This window comes from Juglans regia, chromosome 7, assembly GCF_001411555.2.
Source record: "Juglans regia cultivar Chandler chromosome 7, Walnut 2.0, whole genome shotgun sequence".
Classification (NCBI taxonomy): domain Eukaryota; kingdom Viridiplantae; phylum Streptophyta; class Magnoliopsida; order Fagales; family Juglandaceae; genus Juglans; species Juglans regia.
The window spans coordinates 45,801,650-45,815,768 of record NC_049907.1 but is presented as its reverse complement, the minus strand read 5'-3'; the positions used below and the strand labels follow the sequence as shown (position 1 = coordinate 45,815,768).

General features: G+C 36.1%; 2 protein-coding genes across 2 annotated transcripts; both read right to left on the bottom strand.

Moving 5' to 3' along the window:
* Positions 1 to 302: 302 nt before the first annotated feature.
* LOC108996066 (katanin p60 ATPase-containing subunit A1-like) lies at positions 303 to 5,539 on the bottom strand. The gene is made up of 7 exons (XM_018971823.2): positions 5,226 to 5,539; positions 3,949 to 4,417; positions 2,696 to 2,893; positions 1,914 to 2,158; positions 1,469 to 1,627; positions 1,239 to 1,326; positions 303 to 784 (listed from the first exon to the last, which is right to left on the bottom strand). The coding sequence occupies exons 1-7, from the start codon at positions 5,345 to 5,347 to the stop codon at positions 503 to 505; spliced, it is 1,563 nt and encodes a 520-aa protein (XP_018827368.2). The 5' UTR covers positions 5,348 to 5,539; the 3' UTR covers positions 303 to 502.
* Positions 5,540 to 7,089: 1,550 nt separating this feature from the next.
* On the bottom strand, positions 7,090 to 13,909 carry LOC108996364 (aromatic aminotransferase ISS1-like). Its single transcript, XM_018972228.2, has 10 exons — positions 13,512 to 13,909; positions 13,280 to 13,434; positions 13,056 to 13,103; positions 11,948 to 12,076; positions 11,600 to 11,659; positions 10,762 to 10,918; positions 9,906 to 10,012; positions 9,652 to 9,710; positions 8,296 to 8,404; positions 7,090 to 7,702 (listed from the first exon to the last, which is right to left on the bottom strand). The coding sequence occupies exons 2-10, from the start codon at positions 13,340 to 13,342 to the stop codon at positions 7,250 to 7,252; spliced, it is 1,185 nt and encodes a 394-aa protein (XP_018827773.1). The 5' UTR covers positions 13,343 to 13,434; positions 13,512 to 13,909; the 3' UTR covers positions 7,090 to 7,249.
* Positions 13,910 to 14,119: the final 210 nt, after the last annotated feature.

Below are 14,119 nucleotides of genomic sequence, written 5' to 3'. Positions count from 1 at the left end.
CTTCGGCCGTCTTAACTAATAAATATATGCGCGACCGCAGGCCTGACCTCTAATGCCATTTCAATATGTGCCACTTCATAGACAAAGAGGCTTCTTCTCGTTTTCCTTTTCCTCTTGATCTTCTTAATTCACCTTTTTTTCTTTTAACTCTTCATTGGTCACGAAATCAATTCTGTTTTGCTGATGATAGCTAAGATTTTTGGATATGATTCGTCACATCTTTGGATTGTTACGTGATTCAGAACTGATATAGTAAAATTCGAGAGTTGTGTCAGTGAAGTAAATTAATAAGGCATTTGAGATCGAGTTCAATTTACATTACATTTCAGGGATTACAGACAAAAAATAGCACAACAATTGTATAACTTTCCAAACACTTGATTACAATCGATCGGCTGCCGGAGAAACAAATGAAATACCGAGAGACAATCCGAAGACACTAATCACACTGACTCGTTAGGAAGACGACGTACTATCTTCTCTATGGCATTATATTCTTTATTTATGCTGACCCAAATTCTGTAAACCACTTCTCATGCTTCTCTATATCAGTTGCAGAAACACTACGTTGGACCTTCACCAAGGCTTCTTCAAAGTCGCACATGGCAACAGGATCGTTTGAAATCTCATCCTTTGGCATGTTCTTAATCTCGTCACGTGTTTTACCAGCTATTTTACGCCTCATGCCATTCAAGGAAGCATCCCGGCACACGTTCGTCAGATCATCTCCACTGTACCCCTCTGTTCGGCGAGCCACTTCGTCAATATCTACATCAGGGGCCACCTGATACATGATAAATATGATCGATCAGGGAAAAAGAACTGCCAAATATATTTAGGCTAAAATTATGATAAATGCACACACATAATTCCCCACTATGACAAAATTATACCATCAAGACGATAACAATATAAAAAAATGCAGACTGAAAGCAGAAGCAACAAGATCAAAAGCTACCATGAATCTTTTGATGAGAAATCCTAGTTTTTATTCAAAAGTGTTAAGACTTTCTTTGTAAACATGTAGGTGCAGTTCTATGCCAATCAAGTTAGAATTATATTATCGAATCCAGGAGAGAAATGACACCACGTCTGAAAATAGAAACAAGAAATTCAGATAACACTGGAGAGAAATTAGAAGTTATGTGCAGGACCAAAAAAAACAAAGACAAATCTGGGATCGTCAAAACATCATATTCCAGTACATGCCCAGAAAAAATACCCGTACGCTATTATACCTCTACAGTTTTCAAGTTGATCCGTATAAGCTCCTTACGGCTCTCAAAATTTGGAAGAGGAATATAAATACGCTTTTCCAGCCGCCTCCTGCATTAAATTATATTGAGTGTGATTAATAAATTCAAATGGTAGACTTTAGGCATGTATATGAATAAAGGATGGTTACTACAATTGACAACTCATTGAGTAAAAAAAACCCATAGATAGATGCATAATATAGAAAACCAACCTCAACGCCTCATCTATGTCCCATGGAAAGTTAGTAGCTGCCAAAACCATCACTATTTTACGGGTACCATCTTCACCTGTGGAACTATTGTTTACGCCATCCACCTGAACTAGAAGCTCAGACTTAACCCGTCTGGATGATTCATGCTCCCCTGATGCCCTGAAAAAAAAAGGAAATTATTTGAATTTGGTTTCAATAAAAATACAAAACAGAATTGCCAAAAAATATTCAATTAATTTACATATTAGAGCAGAATAAACATATCATAGATCTGGTTATCCACAAAAGCACAAAACTATATGAGCAGCAACATAGCAAAAAGATGGATAACACACAAGAAAAACAATTCCGAGAAAAAAGGATCATAAAAGATCTTACACTAAAAGAAGCGGAACCAACATCAATTGGCTTTTCAAGTATCCACAAGAAGAAGTGAAAGACTTACCCTCGGGCATTGCAGAGAGAATCGATCTCATCAATGAAAATTGTACTTGGAGCATAAGCTCTTGCAAGATCAAACAAGCACCGGACCATGCGCTCACTCTCCCCACGCCATTTAGAAGCCAATGTAGCTGACGAAACATTGAAAAATGTGGTACCACACTCAGTAGCGACCGCCTTAGCTAGTAGTGTCTTCCCAGTTCCGGGAGGACCAAACATGAGTACTCCTTTCCAGGGTCTCCTAATTCCCTACAAGTAAAAAAGCAATAAGCTTTAACCCCAAGTTCCAACCAATGATCTATACCTGCAGCTACATCTCATTGCACGAGAGAAAGCCATTAAATCCAAGGAGAAGCAGCAATGTGGGATAGAAAATTAGTAAGACCCCTACCCATTCTTTTGGATAAGTAATAATTAAGAAAATTAAAAAACTAAATTTTATATTTTAAATTTATTCTTTTATCTTTCATTTTCCCAGGCCAATTAAAACGTGAGAATTAAATTTGGGTGGTCACATCCAATACAAAAGTTATGTTGGTATGTCCTTAATACTCATTCAAATGGAGTTAAAATAATCCTAGCACATTGAACGTTAAAACAATGACAAGAGCAGAAAGAAATCTGCATCTGAGCACATACTACAGGTTTAATACGGGTATGTATAATTAAAGTGAGATATGAGCTAATATAAATTATAATTGTTAATGAACATGATTTAATTTAGTGATACACAAACCACATGCAATATAATCTAATGCAAACTCAGCTGTAACCAGCCAATAGTACCTGGAAATACTCGGGCATCCATAGAGGAAGCACAACAGCTTCTTCTAGTAGCCTTTTTGCTTCACTCAGCCCTGCAACGTCATCCCATCTCACACCAGGACTGTTTTCCAACACGTCCCTTTCAAGCATTTCGGCCAACTCAGGATCAGGCCCCTCATATTGTGCCCTCTTTGACTTTCCATCTTCAGCATCACCAATCTAATAATTCCACAAACACATTTAGCAGAATATAGATAACGTCAGTCTTATATAACTATTAACCATACTTAGAGAAGGAAGACAGGTACAGGTGTTTCAGAGGCTGGAAACAGAAGAAGAGCATGGATTACTGTTTCCTCAGCAGAAATAACAGATAGCAAAAAAAGATAACCGAAAAAAGCTATAGTTTACACATTTTTTTATTCTGAAAGATTTCACGTGATAAGAATAAAAAAGTGGTCGGTAGTTACAAATAATAAAAAATTACTGGATGGACATAGGATAGATCAATTCATCCATCTCATGCATAATTTCCTTCTAAAATCATAATAAAGATCAAACAACTGTGCGAAGAAAATCCCTGCCTGCACCAATTACTTGCCTATAAGTCAAACAAATCCTAAATACAACATATTCTCTCAATGAGGCTTGCAACATCTTCATATACATCGAAGGTAAGACTAACCGTAGAACGTTAGAGGAACACCATACACTGAGGAGCTGTGCTTCAGTAAAACCAGTTTAATGCATTGAGAAGGGAAATTAATCCTTTATTAAAGTAAAATTAGATAATCAAGGCCGTGTCTACTTTAGCCTGATTGGATCCATCAAGTCACTACCTTTGAATAACCAAACCATACTTTTGATCCCATATAAAATATAATTAAAAAAGGAACTCATTAGTTGATATAATCACATCTCAAAGGAAAACTCCAACATTTGAAAATTTCAGTGTCAGTAATTCCAGCTTTTGGATCTAAAAACTCTTCAAAACTTCCACAACATAGGCAAGCATCCAATAGAACATTGATGCTTGGAGTTCAATTTGATTTGAAACCAGAATAGCCAAGTGTAATATGACTCTTGGGATCAAAATGTTTTCATGCAAGGACAGTAAAAAACAACTATGTGATTGTATGCTTCCTCCTTTGGAGAATAAACTCCACCCACCTATTTATTACCAACTATAGGTCCGCTAAATAACAAAAATTATGCTTTATAATGGTAACTCCAAACTGTAGTTAACGAGAACTATTTTGCCAACTACAACTTACCATTGCATCTCCTTTACTAGATTTGCCAGAACCAGTGCCTTTCTTTCCAGTAGTTGATGCTCGAACACCTGAGTTAACCCTGCTTGAACCACCAGCCTTTGTAGCTCGGCCAGTTGTATTAGTTCTAGCAGAACTACGAGCCCATGCCCCATCTTGTGGGGACTTCCTCGTGCCCACTTGACCAGCCCTCGCTGGTCTTCTACTGGAAGTATCCCGACTAGGTGGCCGCCATACATCAGGATCATCCATTGGACCACGTGAGGAAGTTGGGTACTCATCCAATGGTTGAAAAACAAATGAAGATTTAGAATTTACTGGTGGCGAAGAAGTGCGTCGGCCTGTGGCACTCTCCTTGAATGCCTTTCTCTCTGCATCTAGTTGCTTTACAACTTCTATCTCTTCGGAAAGGGCCTTTTTAACATTCATCCATTTTGCACGAATAAAAGGGTCATCAAGAGTATTTAGGTGCCTGAAATCATAACAGATACGGAAAAAGCTTTACTACCTGAACTCCGGCACAAACCAGAATACTGCAATATCACAATATGAGGTGCTATCATCTTATATGACACAATTTGCAGCATAGTGTGACTGACAACAACCAATAATCATTTTTGGATATGATGTTCTATTAACCCTGGGTATGTCTTAGTAGGTTTACGATGTAGAAGGTTGGGGTAAATATTTCGAGCCTTGTCCACATTAGCCAAGCAGATTTAACTGAGAGAAAACTATGTTTGACGTAATTAGCATATTCCAGTAAGTAAAGGTCCTCGTTCCCAGATTCCCAATTGCATGTATTCACCAATATCCATACATTTGAAAAGTACAATATCAACTCTAATCAACTTAACCAAGCCTCACCTAAAACAAAACCCAATATCCAAAATTCTAAAATTCTTCATATTCCGAGGTGTTTCAGAAACCAGATTGCTTATCGTTACTGAAAAAAAAATATACTTATCCACGCCAAAAATGTACATCCCGCACTAAAATTTTCCTTCTTCAGTTACTAAAATTCTCCATCCAAACAAATAGAACCTCGGAAAAATTCAGCCAACCATTTTCCACAACAAAAAATCCCCAAATCCATATAAACCAAAGGAAATCATGAGCCCAAAACTGATGGAAAAGAAACAAGCGCGCAATCAAAGCCAATAACACCAACATTTTCAAACACTTCCCCTAGGAACTTCCAAGATTATCAACACATTACCAAACTAAAGCCACTTATCAAATGACAGAGTTCTAAAGAGATGAAGGCAGAGATGACTCACTTGTTGATCTGAGCAATGGCGCCATCGAAAAAGATAACGGAGGTGTCGTAGACTCCTTCCATAGCATATTCCCTCGCCAATTTCAGGTGTTCCTGCAAGCCAGACAGTGAAGCTCCTCCCATTCTCTCTCTCTCTCTCTCTCTCTCTCTCTCTCTCTAAACTTCTATAGAAAAACGAAATCTGAAGAATTACGGTTTCCTCGTGAAGAGAAAGGAAAAAAAGAAGAAGAAAAAGCTCACAGTGTCCGAAAGCTTCTCTCTTCAGTACTTTTTCTCTCCAGTTCTTTCAGATTTTCTCGCTCGGTCTGGTTCGATGGAGCAGTGGACTTGATGGCGACGTTTAAACGACGACCGACGGAGGGGGTGGAGGGAGATGAACTGACGATACTGCCCTTGATATTTTTAAAGTTTTACGTTTTCAGGAAAAGTGGGTGGTATGAATTGGGCTTTTTTTTTTTTTCTTTTGTGGTTCGGCCGTTGGGTGGGGTGGGGGGGTTGGGTTTGATTTGTGTTTGATTTTGTCGGCCGTTGGAAATGTGGGGCCCAGCCGTTGCAGACTTAATTTTGAATCTTCCATAAAATATTTATATTCACACCGAATTATAAATATAATTATTTAAATATTATATATTAAGACTGCGTTTAGATATTAAACTGAGTTGAGTTGAGTTGAGATGATAAAATATTGTTAAAATCTTTTTTTAATATTATTATTATTTTGAGATTTGAAAAAGCTGAATTGTTTATTATATTTTATATTGAAATTTGAAAAAGTTGTAATAATGAGTTGAGATAAGTTTATGAAGCAAACGAAGTATAAATCCTCCTCTCATTTATATTTTACGGTGTTGACGTGGAATCTTTAAATTCATATTTTAAAAGATAAAAGTTGATTTAACCATTGATGAACAATACTACATAAAAAAAAAAAAAAAATTGTAAGTGTAGGATTTGAGAGTGAATAATAATTGATGAATAGAATTCCTCTTATAGTTTAATCAAAGTCGAATATGGTGTAGTATATAATATTTTGAGCATAAACAAGTGGTCCAACATTATTAAAAGCTATACTATTATTATTTCGCTTTTTGATGTAACAAGTGTTTGATAGTCATATGATTCTTGTTCTTCTTCTTGTAACAAAGATTGATTCAATTGGGTTATTGAAGATTGTCACATCTTCAAATAAAAAGAGATTCCTTCGTTGGAGTAGTGAATAACCATAGAGAGTTGTCACGGGTTGTTGACCAATGGAAATCATGGGATAGTAACATAGAAAAAAGAAATATGGTTATGTACATTAAAAAGAAATATGATGTTGCATGGAGCTTACATATTATATAGCTTTTATCTGCTTACTCCTATTCGAGAATGCACTAAAGCAATTTCCCCCAGAGTCAGATTCAATCCGCTTCTTCCCGTTATGAGATTTACCATTTTTGGGTATTTATTGGAGACCTCCAAATCTTTCCTTAAAAAAAATAATATTACATACAATTGTAAGTATATAAACATCGTGCAGTCGTTTAAAAAAATAGTAAGATCCATTATTATTAAAAAATTATTATTTTTATATGAATCTCTTATTTTTTCACTTTTTTCAAAATGATTGCACGACACTTGCGTACTCATGACTATAACTATCATTTCTCTTTAATCAAGGCATCGAGTGCCTAAGAAAACCATGCTAAGGTTGATCATTTATGAGACAACCAGGACTGTATGTATTCATTCTACTTCATTTCATTCGTCCGGTGAAGAATTTGATCATGATGACAATTGCTCAACTCTACCATCAAAACTTCAAATTATAACACACACACACTATGATGTGAACATTGTCAAAGAAAGAAGCATTTTGCATGTATTAAACATCACTGTATTAAAGTAAATGTATGTTTTCGGAAATAACTTTTTGAATATATAAAACCAAAGTTTGTGTTCGAATTTTATCAAGGATTCCATTATTGAAATGCAAATGTACTTCCAATTTCAAGGTTTTGAATTAACCTTAAAAATTTTGGGTTACTCCACCATCCCATCTCTGACCAGCTCTTCTAACCCTTTCCTCAGCCTATCTGCAGCAGCTTTACAATCACTCTCTACCAAGCCTCCAAAGGAGATCCTAACATTCCCTGGACACCCACTAGCACTTCCTGGGATCACAACCACCCCATGCCTATGAGCAAGCCACCGAACAACTTTGAAGTCATCAACATATTTCTCCGGAAGCTTTGCCCACAGGTATATAGCACCTTCTCCTCCCTTAACAGCATCTTCTCCAAGGGGAGACAGTGCTTCCAAAACAAGTTCTCTGTTCTTGACAAGATTTTGTACTTGCTCAGTAACCCATTCTGGTCCCAATTCTAAGGAGTAAAGGGCAAGATGTTGTGAAATTATTGAAGCACAGATGGGAATGTTGTCTTGAACTTTGAGGAGTTGAGCGGCAAAGCCCTCTACTTCGGAGGGGTATGCTATCTGTATGCACTCATAATTAGCTTGGATCAGCAGTAAGGCTCAGAAAATAAAACCTAGGATGAAGTTGTGAAATATGCAGTTGGAAGAGATTATTTATCAACCAAAACAAATTAAAAGCCAGCATCTACGGAGGAAAGGAGGTGAGCTTTGTGTTTAATAACTGATTAGTCATCACAATGAAATAATTAAGATGTCATATTTTGGAATAGCATGTGTCTTGAATCTTGATACTCGACGGTTACAAAGCTTATCCGTGCTTAAAATAATATAATAATAACTGAGAAGATAAATGAAGGTAATAGCAATTTTGAAGGCTTTTTGTTTGAACGGGAGGAACATTTTGCTGGAGAGGATAATAACTAAATCCAAAAGAATAAGATTTCAAATCAATTAACACTATGAAATAAAAGTGATTGCTATCTATCGAGTAAGAGGTACATTCACAGTCACTCTCTATATTTCAATCATAATAACTGCACAATTTGTTCTGAGCAAGCTGTGCTCCATTTAAAATTTGGCAAAAAGAGTATATGATTCTTTCATATCTTGATCTAAATACATCAACAAACATGAGAGATCAAAGCATTACTTACATATCCCACCCGCCATCCCATCATCCCATATGCTTTGGAGAAGGAAAATATGTTGACTATGTGATCTCCCTCCATACACGAGTGTTTTAAATCATCATACATGAAGTACCTGTGAATAAAATTCAGACTCAACCAGGAGGGAACACTTGAAAAATGATTAAAAGATAATCTTGAATATAAAGTCAACCGGATTAGATATAATTGGAGAAATATCTTTGAAAGTAATTGGAGTTCCCATAGCAAATTTAATGTTAAGGTGCTACGCAAAACTATGTAAAGTGTATCCTCCTTGTTCCCATCACAAAATAGAAATATATATATATTTTTTTTAAAAATGAGTTATTGTTCAAGATTAAAATCATATTGGATTATGAAATAGGATGAACTGAGACACACTTATGGGTTTAAAAGCCCAATTATCTAACAACTATTAAAGAAAATATAAAGCAAACGTAACAGCAGCTACAAAAGCTAAGTCAATAAAAAGCTTTATGTAATAAAGGCTATGCAAGAGGACATAAATTTCAGGAAAAATACCATATCTCTGCATTAGATTTATCATCAACAGAGTTATTCTACACGTTCATTAACCATAAAAGCCAAATATCTTAGTTTGATTCTTAATTATTTTTCACCTAGGCACGAAGCTAAGCATCGGTGACATTACAAAACTGCAGATAAATATAGGGAAACAATTCCTAAAAAAATACAAGCCTTCCCAAGTCTTTGGTGTGCATGCGCACATGCACACGTGTGCACGTACATGTGTGTGTGTGTGTGTGTGTGTGTGTAGTAACAGGTAATCAATAATTTTATTGATGAAAAAATAGGCATGGTCCATGTACGCAGGACATATACAAGGGAGACATCTAATTTGGAGTAATCAATAATTTTATTGTTGAAAAAATAGGCATGGTCCATGTACATAGGACATATACAAGGGAGACATCTAATTTGGATTTGTAACCGATGTGTGTGTGTATACATATATATGTAGGTAAGTATACACACCACACATATACAGCAATATACATATTACAGGATTCTATGCATTTTGTAAAGATTTTAAATTGTATCGATTATCCTCACTTATGGAATAGTTTGAACCCTGTATTTTATAGATCTAATTCTAGCTGAGGACCAGATAATTGATTTCATAAAGAATTTCAGCATCTTTAGGATTTCACTAGCCACCACCCCTCCCCCCCCCCCCAAAAAAAAAAAAAGAAACAGAAAAAAAACTAATATGTATAGAAGACTCGGAGGGAGAGAGAGAGAGATCTTAAGAACATATCTGATAAGTTGTAACCAACACATTTACTCATAAAGCCATTATATGTTATAACTAACACTTACTCATATGTATTATCTATAACGAGCCAAGATCCAGCATCTCTGCAGAGATCTGATATCCTCTACATAAAAAGCAGCAAAAACAGTTAGAAAACTCACGAGAAATCAAATCCGAGAAAATAGTTTGCTCTCCAAGGCTTGATCAACTCTCATTATTGCAACATTTGTCTGAAAAAGGACATAGGTATATGCATGCATGACCACTCATGCATAGAATGGATAGGGGGAGAGAGAGAGAGAGAGAGAGAGAGAGAGACCTTAAGAAGAGGCTCTGGAATGTAAGTCCCAGATGGGTTGCCGGGATTAACAACAGTAACAAGCTTCGGGGCTGGTTTAGTTTCCAACAATGTTCTTTCTAGCCAGTCTAGGGATCAATAGAAATCAGGCAAATGTCTAAACAAAGAAATAATAGTCGGAAAAAATGAGCTGCCACATGTCTTATGTTCATTCGCATCAATCCTCCAATTTTCTTCTTTTTAAAATTGTTAAAGGATATAATATAAATAATTAAATCTAGCTATTTCCATCAACTTAGACTTTTGAAACAAGTGGTAGTTTAACATAATATCGTAGCAGAGGTCCCAAAGTTCGAATGTTGACTTTACACTTCACCCTATTAATTAAATATTCTATGTCTTGGGCCCACTTATCAACGGGGAACTTGGCCCACATGTGAGGGGAAGTGTTAAGGATTTAATATAAATAATTAAATATACATCTAACTTAAGTTTTTGGGACAAGCGGGAGTTTAACAAAAATAACAAACTATATTGTATTATGCATATAGTTTTCCAACGCACAGACGAACCCGGTAATAAACCTCATGGTGCGTCATGAAACATGGAAACAAAGTACCGAGAGTCTGAAATGGAAGATAACATGTCCAGGCTTGATTCTGTTATACTTGTTACATTTATTTAGGACCATATAATACCCATTTCCCTTCTAATAAACTGTTGCATGTCTATAGTATCCAATTTCACACAGAAAGCAGCAAAATTGTTCAGAGGAAGTTCATAAATGTCAAAAGTTGCAACTTATCAAAAATAAATAAATAAATGTCAAAAGTTGCAGATGTCTTATATAAAGTGAGAAGGTGATGAAGATTCACACCTGCATCCGGATATAGCGTCGTGGGATTACCAGGACCCACCAGTATGTTAGTGATGCCAGTCATCTGGAAGGACATGTAGGCATTGAAGTAGTATGGTGCAAACATAACCACAGAATCGTCAGCATCACACAATGTAAGAACAAGATTTACAAATGCCTGCATCACAATAGGTAGAAAATTGCATCAGATTTCATGAGATGGATATTATGGGACTGTTGAAAATCACATTTTTTTTTTTCAAGTTAATGGAATGAGTAACATTAATCTTGCAACTGATACATTATTTCTAGCGACTGAAGAAAAACTAGGTTAAATAAATTAGAAAACCCATCACTTTTAACATATGTGAATTTCAGAATTTGATCAAAAAGTTTCTGATACAACATTTAAGGACACCCACACATGCACACACTTTTTGTTGAGAAGAACTTCTTAACTTGTATCTTTGGAGGGGTCTTATTCTATCCTTCCATCTTCCATAACATGTGGAAGTTATTTCATATCTAAAAGCAGTTGTGAGACTTAGAAGCAAATATTGTAAAATTGAAAAATGAGATCATGGATAAGCAAGCATTAGGAACACCTAATACTGAAGAATAAAGTACATGAACCTAACCACAAGGAGCCGATTGAAGGCTTTCATTTATGTACAATTAAGCATCAGATTACATCAAGTGGACCCTTTCCCCTCATCCCATAGCTGAGTGATAAAACAACACAGAGCATGTCTCTCAACTTAACTTTGGTACAATCCAAAAATCATATCATTTTTCTTTCCCTGATATACCCTTCAAGAAAATTTGAGAAAACAAAATATTGAAAAGGATTCTTGACTACCTGGTTTGCACCAGCAGTAACCATCACTGAGGATTTGTATAATTTGTTTTCATTTTGCAGCTGCAAAATGAAGATAAAATAATTAACTTACAACTTTCAGTTGGATAGTCATAATTGTCAACATTCAATTTCTGATTAAGAAAATGAATTTAAGGGAAAAATGCCAAGTTGAACCATTGGGAGGGGTGTTTGAGATGACAGTGGCTACAGAACATTAACGATTTCTTTTCTGAGAAGTTGAGCAGCATTATTTGGGACCAGAAAGAGAAAGTCAGCCAAAATGAGTTACTTGAAACAGAAAGTCAGCTGAGATGTTACGTCATATACAACTCTTTAAGATATATATACCTTTTTTACCAGGGCTTCCCTGAGTTCAGGGATACCTTCGTCCGCACCGTATCTACTGATGGATGGCTCATACACAAGATCTTTCACCTTATCCAAGGCCTGCTTGGGTGGTTTCCAATAGACAACTCCCTACGGCATATTTCAACCAACAGCATAACAAGATACAGAAAGATGCAATTGGGAGGCAAAAACCACCAAAACTGACAGCTTTAAATTAATTGTGTAAGTTCTGGCAAGAAAAGAAACCAATTGAATAAACAATAACAGCAGATTTAACAATCTCCAACCAATGAACAAGTCTGCATTCATAATCAGAACCTTAAACACGAAAACTCCAAGAAGTGGCTCGAGTTTGTCAAGACAAAGTGGCTTAAAGCACTACTTGTGATTTTGCAGCTATTTTTTCTCAAGTTCCAAGAATAAATCTATTGTGTGGTTTTCTGAAGTGAACTTCATACCTGGTATATGCATTGTTAGAGCATGTTTGGTATTGTTCTCCCAAAATAAAGGAAGAAGAGAAAGTACGAAACCGCATTCTATAAAGTGTTTTTGGAAACCCTTTTTTCAACCTTTTAAACTTTTTTATATCACTTTTACTGTTTTATATTTTCCGTTTAGGAAAAATGACATTAAAAAAAAAACAAAAACAACCCCAATTTTCTTATAGCCGTTTTTATGTAATGTAATGAAATGGGACCACGAAATTTAAGGATGAAACAAGGGGGAAATACTCTCTTAATCCTGCCATTTTCTTTGAGGTTCTCAAACAAATTAGAAGAAAAAATCAAAAGCTTCAGTTTGAAGTCTCTGAGAGGGACAAGTTTCTAGATCAATTTGGAAAATCAGTTTCTGAATATGCATTGCCAAACAATTTTTTCGTGCCCTTGACAGTCTCCACTTTTCAAAACTAAGAACGCCCCTTGCACCAAACACGGCCTAATTTCAGAGAAAAATAAAAAGATCTAATTTCTCGGTTCCTCCACATTGCAAGTTTGGAACACTAAAAGATATACTGTTTTCATCTCGTCCCTCAATACCTCCACGATAACAGCAACGCCTTAATAAATACAAGTTACAACAACATGACATTGGAATTAGAAAAACAAACCTGAGCCAAAGACACGGCATTTTTGGCTCCTCGGATCAGTTCCTGTATCTGCAAAAACCAAAACCACCCATTTGTTCACCACCAAGAACATAATCTTTTTCGAACTAAACAAAACAATCTTTTTCTCCGCGCCCGATAAAAATACACAAATTCAAATATAAATTGAAGCTAAAAACAAATGGATTCAAGGAATAAAAAGTGTTGGGGGATTCTAGCCTGAATACCTGAACCATGACTGGCATGTCAGTCTCCAAAGCCCTCCTTGCAAGCTTTCCATACGAACCCATCTGTCTTACCCAATTCTCACAGCAACACCCACGATCCTCCAAATGAGCTCCAATTTAAAGCAAAATGTCCGGTTTTTATACAACCCACCGATCTAAAAGCCACGAAGACAAATTCTAAACTCAGTAACTTACCCGGAAATTAATTCGGAGTTAAGAGATCAAGACCAACCTAAGCAAAAGGCCGAGCGTCGAAATTTTGTAGTTTTCTGAGAAATTAATAGAGCAACAGGATAGCAATTCAACTTTCTCAGCTACAACGATCTAAGTACAGCACACCTTCGACGATGCCCACTATTATATAATATGATATGATGTGGCTCCTTGTAGAATAAAGTGAAAAAGTCAAAAAGATAAGCCGAACGACGCAAAGCTTTCTTCTTTTTATTTTACTTTATTTTATTTTAATGCTCTTTTGCAAATTCAGGCACTGTCTCTGTGCGAGACATACGTTTGTCTCTTCGCAGAAGTGGACGAAAGTTTTTGACCTTTTTGTTGGATTGGTCACTTCACTTGCATGGGAACCTTTATCGAAGAGAAAACAAATCCCAGAAAGCCGTAAAGACAGATATTGTACAATATTCGTTTTGTAAACTCGGCGGAAAAATGAAGACCATAACGGTTTTGACAGATATCTCCGAGAAAAACGCTTGGACATTTATTTTGTTGCTTTATTTGTCTTTAATTATTAATTAATGCATTAGATATTGGTGGAAGAGCAGGATTGGGATCACAGACAATGGGGGAGCAAGAACGTGGCGGACGAATAATTCGTCAGAT

Bases quoted from the DNA above. Each gene is read 5' to 3' on its own strand.
- LOC108996066 (XM_018971823.2), bottom strand. From the start codon at position 5,347: ATGGGAGGAGCTTCACTGTCTGGCTTGCAGGAACACCTGAAATTGGCG. The intron at 4,418-5,225 runs GTGAGTCATCTC...TTATGATTTCAG, and splicing joins GCCATTGCTCAGATCAACAA to GCACCTAAATACTCTTGATG. The intron at 2,159-2,695 runs GTACTATTGGCT...TTTTACTTGTAG, and splicing joins GGATGCCCGAGTATTTCCAG to GGAATTAGGAGACCCTGGAA.
- LOC108996364 (XM_018972228.2), bottom strand. From the start codon at position 13,342: ATGGGTTCGTATGGAAAGCTTGCAAGGAGGGCTTTGGAGACTGACATG. The intron at 12,077-13,055 runs GTTTGTTTTTCT...AATATGCCGTAG, and splicing joins ATGCCGTGTCTTTGGCTCAG to GGAGTTGTCTATTGGAAACC. The intron at 7,703-8,295 runs GTAAGTAATGCT...GAGTGCATACAG, and splicing joins TGGGATGGCGGGTGGGATAT to ATAGCATACCCCTCCGAAGT.